General features: G+C 42.3%; 2 protein-coding genes across 2 annotated transcripts in view; one reads left to right on the top strand and one right to left on the bottom strand.

Annotated features, from left to right (window-relative positions):
• The window catches only part of pald1a (phosphatase domain containing paladin 1a), a 110,947-nt gene extending 106,386 nt beyond the window's left edge, over nt 1–4,561 (bottom strand). Inside the window, exon 1 of the mRNA XM_080789617.1 lies at nt 4,434–4,561. The gene's annotated coding sequence lies outside the window, so the exon portion shown is untranslated. The remainder of the gene's footprint in view (nt 1–4,433) is intronic.
• A 1,132-nt stretch (nt 4,562–5,693) lies between these two features.
• Nucleotides 5,694–8,991, top strand: ndr2 (nodal-related 2; the record flags this gene model as incomplete). The annotated part of the gene is made up of 3 exons (XM_080789347.1): nt 5,694–6,000; nt 7,604–8,400; nt 8,839–8,991. The coding sequence occupies 3 exons, from the start codon at nt 5,694–5,696 to the stop codon at nt 8,989–8,991; spliced, it is 1,257 nt and encodes a 418-aa protein (XP_080645473.1).
• Nucleotides 8,992–13,047: the final 4,056 nt, after the last annotated feature.

Below are 13,047 nucleotides of genomic sequence, written 5' to 3'. Positions count from 1 at the left end.
GAAAATGAATAATACATCGAGTACTCTTTCGTGAATGGATGGAATTGGCAACCGACCTGGAAATACATGTTTATTAAAGACAAGAGCTATATCATGCCGGCCAGGAGACCCCCGTTACTGAACAAACACTATAGCAATGATTACTATCATTCACAATATAGACTTATAGAGACTTCACTTTTAAACAAAACAAAGAAAGTTAACCAACCAAACGTCCCTTCACATACCCTACATTCTGTCAATCAACAATATCCAGCATAATGAGAAGGAAACATCCGTGCTGTGCCACAGGCTCATGGCAGCATAAGTAGGCCTGTCACAATTATTACATAATCACCTAATCACAATTATTACGGTAATCGCAATTATTTTTCGATCAATCGTTTCCATTGGTTGAGAAATGTCCATAATCTTTCAAACATTTTACAAAAATAGCAGATCTACAAGCTCACAACACATTATTAGCTTGGACATCAACTATTTACGCTAATTTGTACATTAACAGAAAATATTGTGTCAGTGATTTCTGATTTCATTGTATATTTGTCATATGTGAAGTTTGTGATTACGAAGCCTAAAAGGCAAACAGAAATACAAATTGTAATTGTAGCGCTCCAATGTTCAATCGCGAATATTTAACAATAACAATTAGTCGTCAATTTAAAATGTGTAAATCGTGGCTGACTTGTATGGCATTATCTTTACTCTTTCTGTTAAAAATTAAAACGTATGTTTACTCAACAATCTGTCTTCTTTGCTAATGTGCTGGCAGTTTGCACCGATATGAACATAAAATCTACATCTCAGCCACACCTGTTCCTTCCTTCCTTCATGCAAACACAAACAGCACACACAGTCAGACCAAGATTCTGATGAAGTTCTTGCAACACCATGAATGTGAAATGCGCACGTTATCACTGGAGCATACACACCTCAGAACATGAATGAACTGATGAAGCAACCACATGAACCAACATTCATAAGTGGGAAGTGGTTTTCTCTGTGGTAATCTATTCCGGTGGTTCTCGAACATTTTCATGTCAAGGACCTGCAGAACCCCATTTGAAAAAGGCCCAGGATGTATCAATATTTGTCAACATTTACAAGCATCTACAAGCTCTTATAGATTTAATAGAGATTCCTGGCTTTTCTGGGGATACCCTGGAACCCCCTCAAGGACCCCTGGGAGTCCCCAGAACTCAAATTTGAGAATCAGTGTACCGTTTAATCTGGCCAGAAATTAAACCCAATTACGTGAATCTCAAATGGGAATTTGTTATTTCCCATTAATAAAAGACCATTAGAAAGGCTGCAAGGTCATCTTCTTGTTTTCTGTCCATTTTGTACTGGTATTTCCCTTTAGTTTACACCAAATCGCGTCACCAAAAACGAACAATCTACAAGCTCACAGCATGAGCATGTCAACACGTTTTTCGCAGAATATTCTCCACAGAATAGCGACACTAGGGTACAGGTGATGGGGAAACGGGAGGTCCCTTGTTCGAGCCCAGGCCCGCTCTATGTGTCGCAAGTGTCCTTGAGCAAGACCCCTTACACTCTCACTTGCTGTCTTCATTGCTCCTAATATTTTGGATGGGTAATATAGGACCACAATGGAAACAAGTCCCCAGGACTTATTTGTGTTATCCTATAAATGTCTGACTGGACCTCGAGCGGTTTACATTTCTGACTAATAAAGTAAAGTATTCAATCAAGAAATCAAAAACTTAAGTATTAACCACTTATACTTCATTGACTGCGGTCCCCTAGGGTCAATCTACTGGTTTTGGGGGCCACCAGGTGTCCAAATGGACCCTTACATATTTAACTCTGAGAGTAAACAATGTGTCACAACTGTATAAAAGTGAGCTTGTGTTGTGTTGCGTGTGCATGTGCGCGTGTGTGCGTGCGTGCGAGAGAGGGGGGGGGGGGGGGGGGGGTGTTCACACTTCACAGCTGCTGCATCAGTGACGGAGGTAGGACGGATATTTTCTCTCTAAAGCCAGACATTTCAAGGCTCTCAGATAAGAATGAATGAACCGCATTCATCAGTAAAAGTGTGGGATTAAAGCAGCAATTCTAAAGCTTCTTCATTTCAAGGACCCGTTTGATTATGCAATAATGATAATAATAATAATAATAGGCCTCGGACCTCCATTTGATTTGATTTGATTAGCAGAGTCATCGAGGTTGAGAAACATCGACATACCAACTTACTTGGGGTCACAACAATCCGAGTTTGAATTCAATCCAGTTCTAAAGTGATAATGTAAGGAAGAACGTGACACCTTGTGGTAAGAATGACCCATTGCATTGCAGCCCATAAAGGCTATAAAGAGTAGTGGAAGTAGTTGAATGAACAGGTATCAGTCCAAAGGGAGACATCGAAGAGGAAGGATGGAACATATGGAATGTCAGAACAGGATCAGACATATATCCTTATATGGAGATCTTAAGGGTTTGAGGTCAGATGTATAGTTGCCAATATTGATGACATATCAACCTGTCGCAATGACATATCATTGTGACAGGATCTCCATCCCTCATGATGTCACATGATGTCATGAGAAATGGGGACCATATGGGGGGACTGACTGACTGACTGACTGACTGACGGACTGACGGACTGATGGACTGACGGACGGACAAAAACATACAATTACTGTGGTCGCAATCATTCAACGTATTGTTAATGCCCCCCAAATTGTTGTTTCAGGCTCATGGTTGCTTTATTAGGATCAATCAAGTCGTCGACTTGACCTGAAGGTTTGTAGTACGGAACAAAAGTCGTCATAAAACATCATAGCTCAGGGGATGAATTGAATCTTGGTCACAAGATCAGGTCACACAATTCAAGTGGAGATCCTAGCTTTGTCTAGGTGAGACACGATCTAACATGAAATGTTTGAGAAACACAGCTGTAATGGATTCATCTTCTTGACAAAACACACCCTGGTGTGAATAATATTATCAATATAGATGGAGGATAAGCAGGCTGGACTAAAGAGCTGTTATGGCAAAGTGGGTGCAACAATCACTGTTCAGCAGGCTATCAGGGCACAGGGCTTGATTAATTAGTGAATGTCCAATGGTTGATCTCTCTTAATGTGTTGAGAAGACTCAGTTATTCTATAACGATGTAAGGAAAAGTGATGTGGAAAATGAAGGAACTTAAAACAGAACAGGCCCTCACGAACCACCCTCACAAAAGAGACAACATCAAAGGGAATCATGTGTTTGTGGTTGGTTACTACGCTGGGTCTTGTGATGCTGTAAACTGGCGGTGATATTTTTTCGCCTCGTATTTTTCTTCAAGGAACACTTTGATAGTGCGTTAAAAGCCACAGACCCCGGTTTGATAACCCTTTTAATTTAAATCTCTGACTGGAACTCTCTCTGTGTACTGTTAATTCAACATAGAGCAGAGTGTGCAAATGGGTCCATTTGTCCATTTTGTGCACTCTGAGAATTACAGACACACACGCATCCATTTGGACCAGCTGGTGGACCCCGGACTGGATGTTGAGAACCATGTTGTTATTTATTTTTTTACAGGACCACAATGGAAACAAGCCCTTGGGACTTTTTGTGTTATCCTTTTAGCCCCATTATATAATTGTACCACTGTACTATTTGCAAACTGCTAATAAAGTATTCAATCAATCAATTAAATCACTCAAACCATGACTGTGGGTGACTGACTGGCTGACTTTTGGAGGACCCTGATGTAAACAAGTCTTTAGTGCTTTTTCTGGTTTTATCCTCTTAGCAGTTTTTGTATTGACCTGTACTTTCATTGAACTCTACCCATTCTACAAACTGAAAATAAAATGTTCAATCAGTGTCAACACAAGAGGCATTCGTCTTTACTAAAGCCTTTTCGTTTTCCGACTGTTAATTTGCATTTGCTAAAAAACAACAACAACAACAACACACGTGTCTTGACTCTTGATGCGTGCCATAGGTTATTATAAAAGGAAATTATCAAAAGCATTTCCATCTCATCATGCCATGTGAGAGACAGAGACTAGTCTGAGGCTCCCGTCCACCACGACCCACAGGCCGACAACAGCAGCAGCAGCAGTGACATCTTTGAACATGCAGTTTCCTCACCCAGTAAAAACCTCAAGAAGAAAGGAGGCAATGATGGGGGTGCCCCACTGCCAAGCACATGCACACACAAGCGCGCGCACACACAAAATAGTAAATACACATCATGAAAACAACCGTTTTAGCCGTTTAAAGCCTCGTAACACGCACCACGTCACTCGTGTCGCCGAAAAAATGTGTCGTCAATCAACTAAAACTTTATTTTGCCTTCCACCACCATCCACCGATACGTGGTGTGCGACTGCGATGCGAACTTGCGAAGCGCACACACACACACACACACGCACGCACACGGGAAACAACTTCACAGTTACAATACTCACCATTTCAGCACTCGGGGGGCGTAGAAACGTGGCTTGTTCTAACGAGAAAAACACGACTTATGTGTCACTGTGTGTCCTGGTGCAGAACAAGAGATTTTTAGATGCACTGCCGTGGCAAAGCACAGTCCACTGGCTTTTCTATGATGTCCTTTTTTTCTCCAGAAACAGTAGAAGGAAAGGATTTCCACTATCTGTAAGGAACGGGCGGAGCATGCGCACTTGGCTCCGTACAGAAGAAGCCCTGTTTGCTTCTCTCATCCCCCAATCTATCTATTCTATAACAACCATTATTATTATTATAAATAAACCCTTGTGGGGGAAAATACCTTTTTATAACTTTAGTGAAAGTATCAATACTGCAATTTAAAATACTCTCAAAATGATCTAAGGTAGGCTACAAAAGCATGGGTATCAAAATGTACAATGTATACATTTATTTTGAAACTATCAGATCTACAAACTCACAATGCGTCTCATGGCTGCACGTTGTGAGCTTGTAGATCGGCTATTTTCAAATGGCTGAAGTATGTTTTGTAACAATAATAATAATCAACAACAACAAAGTAACTATAGTAAATAACGTTTTCAAATAATTGTAGTGGATTAAAGGCTATAGCCAGCTGCAATATTGTCGTCAGAGATGTAGTGGAGTATAAGTAGGCTAGGCCTACAAGGCCTATTGAAAATTGGAAATAGCCTACTCCACTAAAACACAATAATGTACTAGAAATAATAATAATAATCTGATCTACCATGAACTTGTAGATCTGCTACATTTTAATTTATTTTTGAGAATGTGGGGTGAAATATTATATACAGAAATCTGGATCCATGGCACAATGTCTTGTCAGATTGGGGGGGGGGGGGGTTCTGGCCAAATAAATGAGCCTAGATATACAGTATACGTCCTTATTGACATGAAAATGTTGCCTGACATAATTTTATTATTGTTATTATGCGTGCAACTCTTTCTTTGGGAAAGGCTAACAATCGAGGCCGAAGAATTAAGAGCAATTGAGGCTTAAAGAAGTTGCCCTCATGTGCATGCCATGATGCGGGCATCTCATTAGCAACTGAATGGATGATGACCTGTCATGTCACAAGTCTTGAGGACTCACGTCAATTTCCTTTAATGTTCTCAGCTACTTGTTAATATGCAAGAGGTGGGCGGGGGGGGGGGGGGGGTATATATATAAGACCACCTAATCTCTCCCGACTGGAATTTGTCATTAAACGTGGCTTCCTTGAAACTATAACATCATGCGGTCATTCGGAGTCCTGGGTATAGTGCTGCACGCATCCTCTCTGCTCATCCTGCTTATGGCCCAAGGGATCCAGCACAGGACAGCGTCACGGGAGGGGCTTCACAATGCTGCCCGGGCGCTGCACCACCACCGGCACCATCCCTTCGCTATGATGGACCGTACTTCTACGGGATACCACCTGCCGTCCTACATGATGGACCTCTACAGGAATTTCAAGTCTAATGTATCTCGACCTAGTATGGATTATTTGGAGCAAACCGTCACAAAGCAAGCAGACACTGTCAAAAGTGTAATGGCCAAAAGTAAGTATATACTTGTATAGTAGGCTATAGCCGTATAGTCTAAAGTCTCAATGTTTTGGTTCAGTTATCTGATATTTCGAGTTGAATGGTTGAACCCAAGGATGCTGGATTGTGTGGCCTATATTGTGTATAGCATATTACATGTGTAGGCTGTTTTCAAATGCGCATGAATACAATATGCCTAGACCGATTTTACTTTATATTCCTGGGGTTATGTGCAACAGTGCATCCGGCACAGATCAGACACAAAGCCCATAACATTTAAAGCAAGGGATATATTGGGCTAAATGTTAGATGTTTTTTGTAAGCCTGATCAGACCTGGCTGGCAGCATGTGCTGTCAGATCAGCGTTCCACAGTCCAGACGACCTCAGCGGCCTCCAATCCACATCCATTTGGGCACCAAGGTGGGGATCAGCGTGTGAAAAGACTGGTTTACTAATTCTCTAATTCTCAAAGCAAACCAGCTTCTTCTTTAAACGGGCGATGTTGATTAGATACCGTGGCCAGACATCCCCTATACAAATCTCTTGTTAACGCAAATAAACAACTTCCCTTTACTTCTTTTCACACGTCCCTTGATTAGATTAGAGCCCGGCCCCTCGGCAAGCAAGGGGATTTAAACATTGATGCGCTGTGCCACTGGGGGACCGAATCCAATTTCACATCACTTCTAGGTGTTAGAGTTCTTACCTATTTGTTTGAGCGAGGATATGCAGAAGCCTCCAGAAGGCTCAAGGACGTGTTAAACGATTGGTTTTCGACAGTGTTTGACATGAGTAGATTAGTTCATGCTTTGCAAGAGGGGTCGTGCAGGCCAGGCCACGCACCCCCGTCGTCGCGAATGGGCCATCCCTTGCACCTTTGATCAACAGAGAGAACGAATAGCCCCCAATATACACCGAACAATGCCGTAGAAAAACGTATTTATAACATCCTTTAATCTTTTTTCATTAATTAAGTAGCCCACCACACCCGTTTCTTTGAATGAGTATTAGGCTACCACTGATTTACATCTGGCCTGGTGTCATTATGTAAAGCAGTTGCTATATGCTGCAAGTGTGATTGGATTTTTATTTTAATCCGTATAATCTTAATCAGGCGGTCAGTTTCGATAAAGCACAGCCTTTTATGAGTTATTATTAACCGAATAATTCATTGTTTATCAAGCCTAATTCGACTATAGACTTTACAAGATGTGTGATAAGATAAGATAAATGACTTATTGATCAGCAACAATGAGGTTCAGATTCAGAGATAAGGATCAAATGGGATAAGATAAGAGTCTGGCCTATCTATAGTCTATACATCTGCATGTATGCAGTTCAAATATGTATCAGTATAAGTATAGGCTATCTCAGTATATACTTTATGCTCACTATGCCATTTGCTCTGACATATGACGTAAAAATGTCAATTTTATTATATTGTGAAAACAGCTGATCCATACAAGCTCACAACAACTCGCAATTAGTCCTTAAATTGACACTTCACTGTCATCTGGTGCCCCCCCCCCCCAAACCCCCCCCAGGGGGCCCCAGACCCACAGGTTGAGAACCACTCTATCTAAAGCAAACGTTGCTTTCTCTCCATTTCCATTATAGGTCTGACACGGAGACACGGACGCTGGATCGCGACCTTCGACCTCCACGCGCTGCTGGCCGACGAGCAGATCCAGGCGGCGGAGCTCAGGATCAGGCTCCCGCGGGCGGCGGGCGACGCCGCCAACCTCTCCGTGGAGATCTACCACCAGCACGAGCGCCCGTGCCGCGCGCGCTGGGCCTGCCAGGAGGAGCGCCAGCTGGTCGGACTGCTCCCCGCCTCTTCCATGATGACCTCGTCGCACAACTGGAGAGTGTTCAACACCACGGGCCCTCTGGCGAGCTGGATGGAAGGGAAACGGGCGTCCAGGAGCCGCAACGAGCGGGTGTTGAGAAAGAGGAAGGCGGGCGTGAAGAAGAGGGGTCTGGCGATGCCGCCCGATCCGTCAGCGGCTCATCTGCCGAGCGCCACGAGAGAGCCGAGCATGAGCGAGAGGGCGTTGCTGGTCGTCTTCTCGCACACGGGGTCGAGCGAGAGCTCAAAGGCCAAGGCCAGCCTCCTGCACACGGCGGAACAATCCAAGTTCTTGTCCCCGACTGAAGTTAAAAAAGCCAGGCGTCCAAAAAGGCACAGAAGCAAAAGGGGGCAGAAAGAGCACGCGATCCGAGGGCCGCAGGTGTCCAAGCGAGGGAACGAAGAGTCTCTCTGCCGCAGAGTTGATTTGCAAGTAGACTTTAATCACATCGGCTGGGGATCGTGGATCATCTTCCCCAAAAGATACAACGCCTACCGCTGTGAGGGGACTTGTCCTAGTCCTCTCGGAGAGGACCTGAATCCCACAAATCACGCTTATATGCAGGTGAGCATGTGCACAAAATGTAAAGCGACGCTCTCACAATGTTTACACCTGAAATTCCCCCACAGGGAGCATTAACTATACTACTTTAACTACAAGCACCCTAGCATCCCTGGGGCATGACTTTGTATCCTTTGGAGATTACGTTATCTAAGTCTTTATTAATGAAATATTGTTTATGATAATCTACATGATTGATTGATTTTTCTGTAATTAATGCTTCCAAGGAAGCCCAGCCCATATGGACTTCACACTTTTACTTTCATTTTACATAGACGATGACAATGAACCGACATGACAGTTCACAAACAATGATCAAATGAATAACCAACTAAAACCACCCAAGCTTTCATTGCATGGCAGATTACATAATTATACAACACAAAATAGCTACATTTTGCCAAACATAACCCCCTGTATGTGATCTCCTCCCTCTTCTAGAGTCTGCTGAAACACTACCACCCGGACAGAGTGTCGTCGCCCTGCTGTGCCCCGACCAAAATGAGCCCCTTAAGCATGCTGTACTTTGAGAACGGAGAGATGCTCCTTCGACACCACGAAGACATGATTGTGGATGAGTGTGGCTGCCAGTGACGGCGACACCACTCCCACCAGCGACTGGAATTTGGTGCTCAGTGACATTACGCCCGATTCATATTTTGTCGCACGACCGTGTCGTGTCGTTGGATTTTGTGTCGGCAACTTGAGAGAACAACCGAACGAAAAGGGAACACTTAAAACAGAAAAAAAGCTCTTTAATAATTGTCACCGTCTAAGATTATAGGGGTTGTATCAACTTGTATGTACAGAAATTAGTTAATTTCTTATGTGAATTATATGGTGTGTATAGCGACTCACGAGGGTATTCTATTTTATTTGTTATTTGTTATGACAAATTGAAAACCATCAGCCTCCTTTTAATATTGTTCATTTGTCACAGTTAATTGTGGTAATTAAACTCCTTATGCCTTGAATACATTTAGCCATTTAATTTATGTAAACTAGTTACAATGAAATGGTGATATTGCTCATTAAATGAGCACCGTTTCTCGTGTATACTATAAACATTATATATCTACTTGTGTAAATGTAAATTGATTATATTGTAAATAATAAAAATGTGTGGATATTTATGTACATTTGACAGAATCTGTCTTTTATTGAATCGTCCAATGTGAGAGTGTATAAGAATGACTATTCAAGTTTCACTCTCTCCACTCCCACCTATAGTCTATGCCAGTGGTTCCCAAAGTGGGGTCCGGGGACCCCCAGGGGTACCTGAGGGAGTTCCAGGGGGGACCCATCTATTTTGTTCATGTTCATAAAGTGCTAAAGTGTGTAAAGCTAAAGCAGTGGTTCCCAAACTTTTTCATGTCAAGGACCCCCAAATTGACACTACTTAGCCTGTGGACCCCCATTTGAAAAGATATGCCAGGGACCCCCATAAGAGAAGACGTCTACATTTAGACAGTGTCCCCCCGAGTGCCTCCCCAGTGTCCCCCCCGAGTGCCTCCCCAATGCCTCCCCAGTGTGCCCCCCGAGTGCCTTCCCAGTGCCTCCCCAGTGTGCCCCTGAGTGCCTCCCCAGTGTCCCCCAGTGTCTCCAATAGCAATACAAGAGCAATAATACAAATTAATCTTAATGTATTAATCTTATTAATTAATTAATCAAATTAATTAATTAATCAAAATTGCGGCCTGTGCCCAGCACCATGCCAAAGCTTTTTCCTGCAGGAAACACTGCTTGTGGTTGTAAATATATTGTTATCCGTGTTGCGAGGATGAGGGGGTACCTGGAAAAATATCTACCCCAAAAGGGGTACCTGGTCCAAAAAAGTTTGGGAACACCTGGTCTATGCCACTGTTAAGAATCACGTCTATAAATGAACGAGAACAGGAAAAACTATATAATGTGTTTTGCAGTGTTGTTTTCGTCAGGACTGACGATAACGTAAATGACGACGTCAACGCCCCTTTTTCCAGGACTAAGACGGACTAAAACTAAATACACTCAAATAATTCGGGACAAGACTGACGCTGACGAGCTAATTAGCTCTGTTTGACGCGATGACGATGACGAGACGTGTTTGTGTTATCGCTGACAAGACGAGGGTAGACGAACATGTTAGTGGATTGACGAACAAAGTTTTAAATGCATGAAAATGTTCGCCAATAAAGTCACTGCTCTCGCCTCTATCCTCCTCTCCTTTCCTTGTTGGTCACGCCCATCTGCATGCATGCACATTGCACACACACACACACACACACACACCGTCCCATTTCGACTCCGTGTTTTCTTCAGACAATAACATCACCAGACTGGGGGAAGCCAAGCCGCTGCAGATCACTTTGCTAGTTTGCTTGTCCCCGTGGATTGGAAATAGGATTTAAAAGGCTATCCGATGATAGCGTGGATTACAGCACACTTGTGTGCAATTATTCAACAAAGAATTCACATATCACCGCGCCTCGTCAAGACTCCAGTATCGGCTCAATGCGAAACATGTTGCACCTAGCCTAGCCTGGAAGCTAACGTTACGTCAATCAACAACTGTAGCTCTGGTCGATAGCGTAGTTAGGACTCAGGAGTTCTATGGTACTTAATTTGATCCTTTCCCCTCACTCACACCCGCGGAAGTGCAGGCTGTGCAGCCCCTCGTTTTTAACATAAAAAAAGATGTGAAAGCCTACTTTCCTCCTTCTAACACTATGGATCAGAGCTAATGTTATTCCAACTCCCAGTAGCAGTTCAAGTACCCGACCAGATGACATGGTTTCTAATTCTAACTAAACGGTTATGGCCAAATAAAATGTAAAATCTCCTATGGCTGTTACTGTATGTCCACGGAAGAAACAGAGGTGTTTTCTTATGGTCAACTCATGTCACATATTTGCTGCACCAATTGAAGCCCCCCCACCAACCCTGTGGAATCCATACCCCAAAACTCTCAGAGACATGCCCCCACCATCCAAAACCTTCAATATTACTTTCCCCAGATATTTATTTTTATTTACTTAGTGTTTTTCCTTTAATAAAGTTGTTTTTGCATTTATCATGTCCCCCTTGTAAAGCATTTTTGGGTACTCAGAAAAGCTCTATATAAATTATTAATTTTGAGATATTATTACTACAAAAACAATGTTTTATTGCTTAAACTTATGTATTCACTATTCATTGATTCACTAGTATACCAAAATCCATAAAAAATGGCTCTCACAGTTCTTGGGTCAAATAATGATATGCGATTAAAATGCGATTAATCGAGATGAATTAACTACAAAGCCTCTGATTAATTAGATTTTTTTTTAATCGAGTCCCAGCTCTAATTAATACCTGTACGCTATAGACATTTTATTTAAAGACATTTAAAAAAAAATGACAAACTGGACTAAAACCTTTTACTAAAATGACTAAAACTGACTAAAACCCTTAGGAGTTTCCGTCGACTAAAACTATCAAGGATAGAAATGACTAAGACTGACTAAGACTAATTAAGCATTTTTCCAAATGACTAAGACTGACTAAGACTAATTAAGCATTTTTCCAAAAGACTAAGACTGACTAAATCTAAAAAATGCCTGCCAAAAACAACACTGGTGTTTTGTCATTACCACTCTGTACATACCGGTAGTTAATAAGATATTCTTCAACCTGCAGTGACAAATAGAATTCACATCAACCTGTCAACATTGCTGAAATTCTTGGCATAATAATTATTAAAGAACCATGAGGTTGCAACTCAAGCCGGACTATTCTGATCTGAGGATTACATTTTTAGTCAGTTACCCAGTGAGTCACAGCAGAATCACTGATGTGCACTCAATTTCAAAATGGAGAATTGTAAATGGTTTGCTATAATACAAAAAAATATTAAGTAAAGTTTATACCCTGTTTTTTTGTTTATCTATTTGTATGAATTTTAGTGAATACATGAATTTTCCTGCACAATTCCACAGCACAAGGCTGGAGTGAATGACCTGAAAGCCCAGTGTTTAATTCTAGTGTTAGCCTTTGGGGGGGCGCTGTCCTCATTTGTTCTCATGTACCCTGCCCAGGATTGACCTGGGAAGCTCACTCACTGCCACTATACCCCTGACCACTGCTGTCCAATTTTGCCTCAAGAATATAGCTACTGCACCCCAACCTGATACTAAAGGCTCATACATAGTCTGGATTTACGGTGGTGGGGTGACCACCGAACTACAAAATGACGTCACGAGCCGCGGTGAAGAGCAAACCACCGCCACCGCTCCAGCCCTTCTCTCTGTTTTTACTCACCACCGCTCAACGTTATTTCAGCTCCTGTGGTCAGCTCACCACCGGAGCGGTGGTCACCTCACCACCGAAAATCCAGACTATGAATAGGCCTTGAGAGAGCAGTGGTTCTCAAACATTTCAAGGACTCCTAAATTGATCACAAGCTGAAAGAGGAATGTCATACAAATGTGTGATTAACGATTTAATTGTGTTTTTTGGCATTGAACATTGAAAACATATTATGAATACAAATTACATTTCTTTCTTCTTTTACATTCTTAGGCTTTGTAAACGGAGAATGCACAGGGCAGATATAACAAATAAGTTAAATACACACAGAGATGACTTTCAATGAACAGTACCAATGACCAAAAATAAATAATGCAGTATGTC

The sequence above is a fragment of the Protomyctophum bolini genome (genome assembly GCF_963924005.1).
Source record: "Protomyctophum bolini genome assembly, chromosome: 18".
Classification (NCBI taxonomy): domain Eukaryota; kingdom Metazoa; phylum Chordata; class Actinopteri; order Myctophiformes; family Myctophidae; genus Protomyctophum; species Protomyctophum bolini.
Note: the sequence above shows the minus strand (reverse complement) of the source record. Positions and strands in the feature narration are given on the sequence as shown.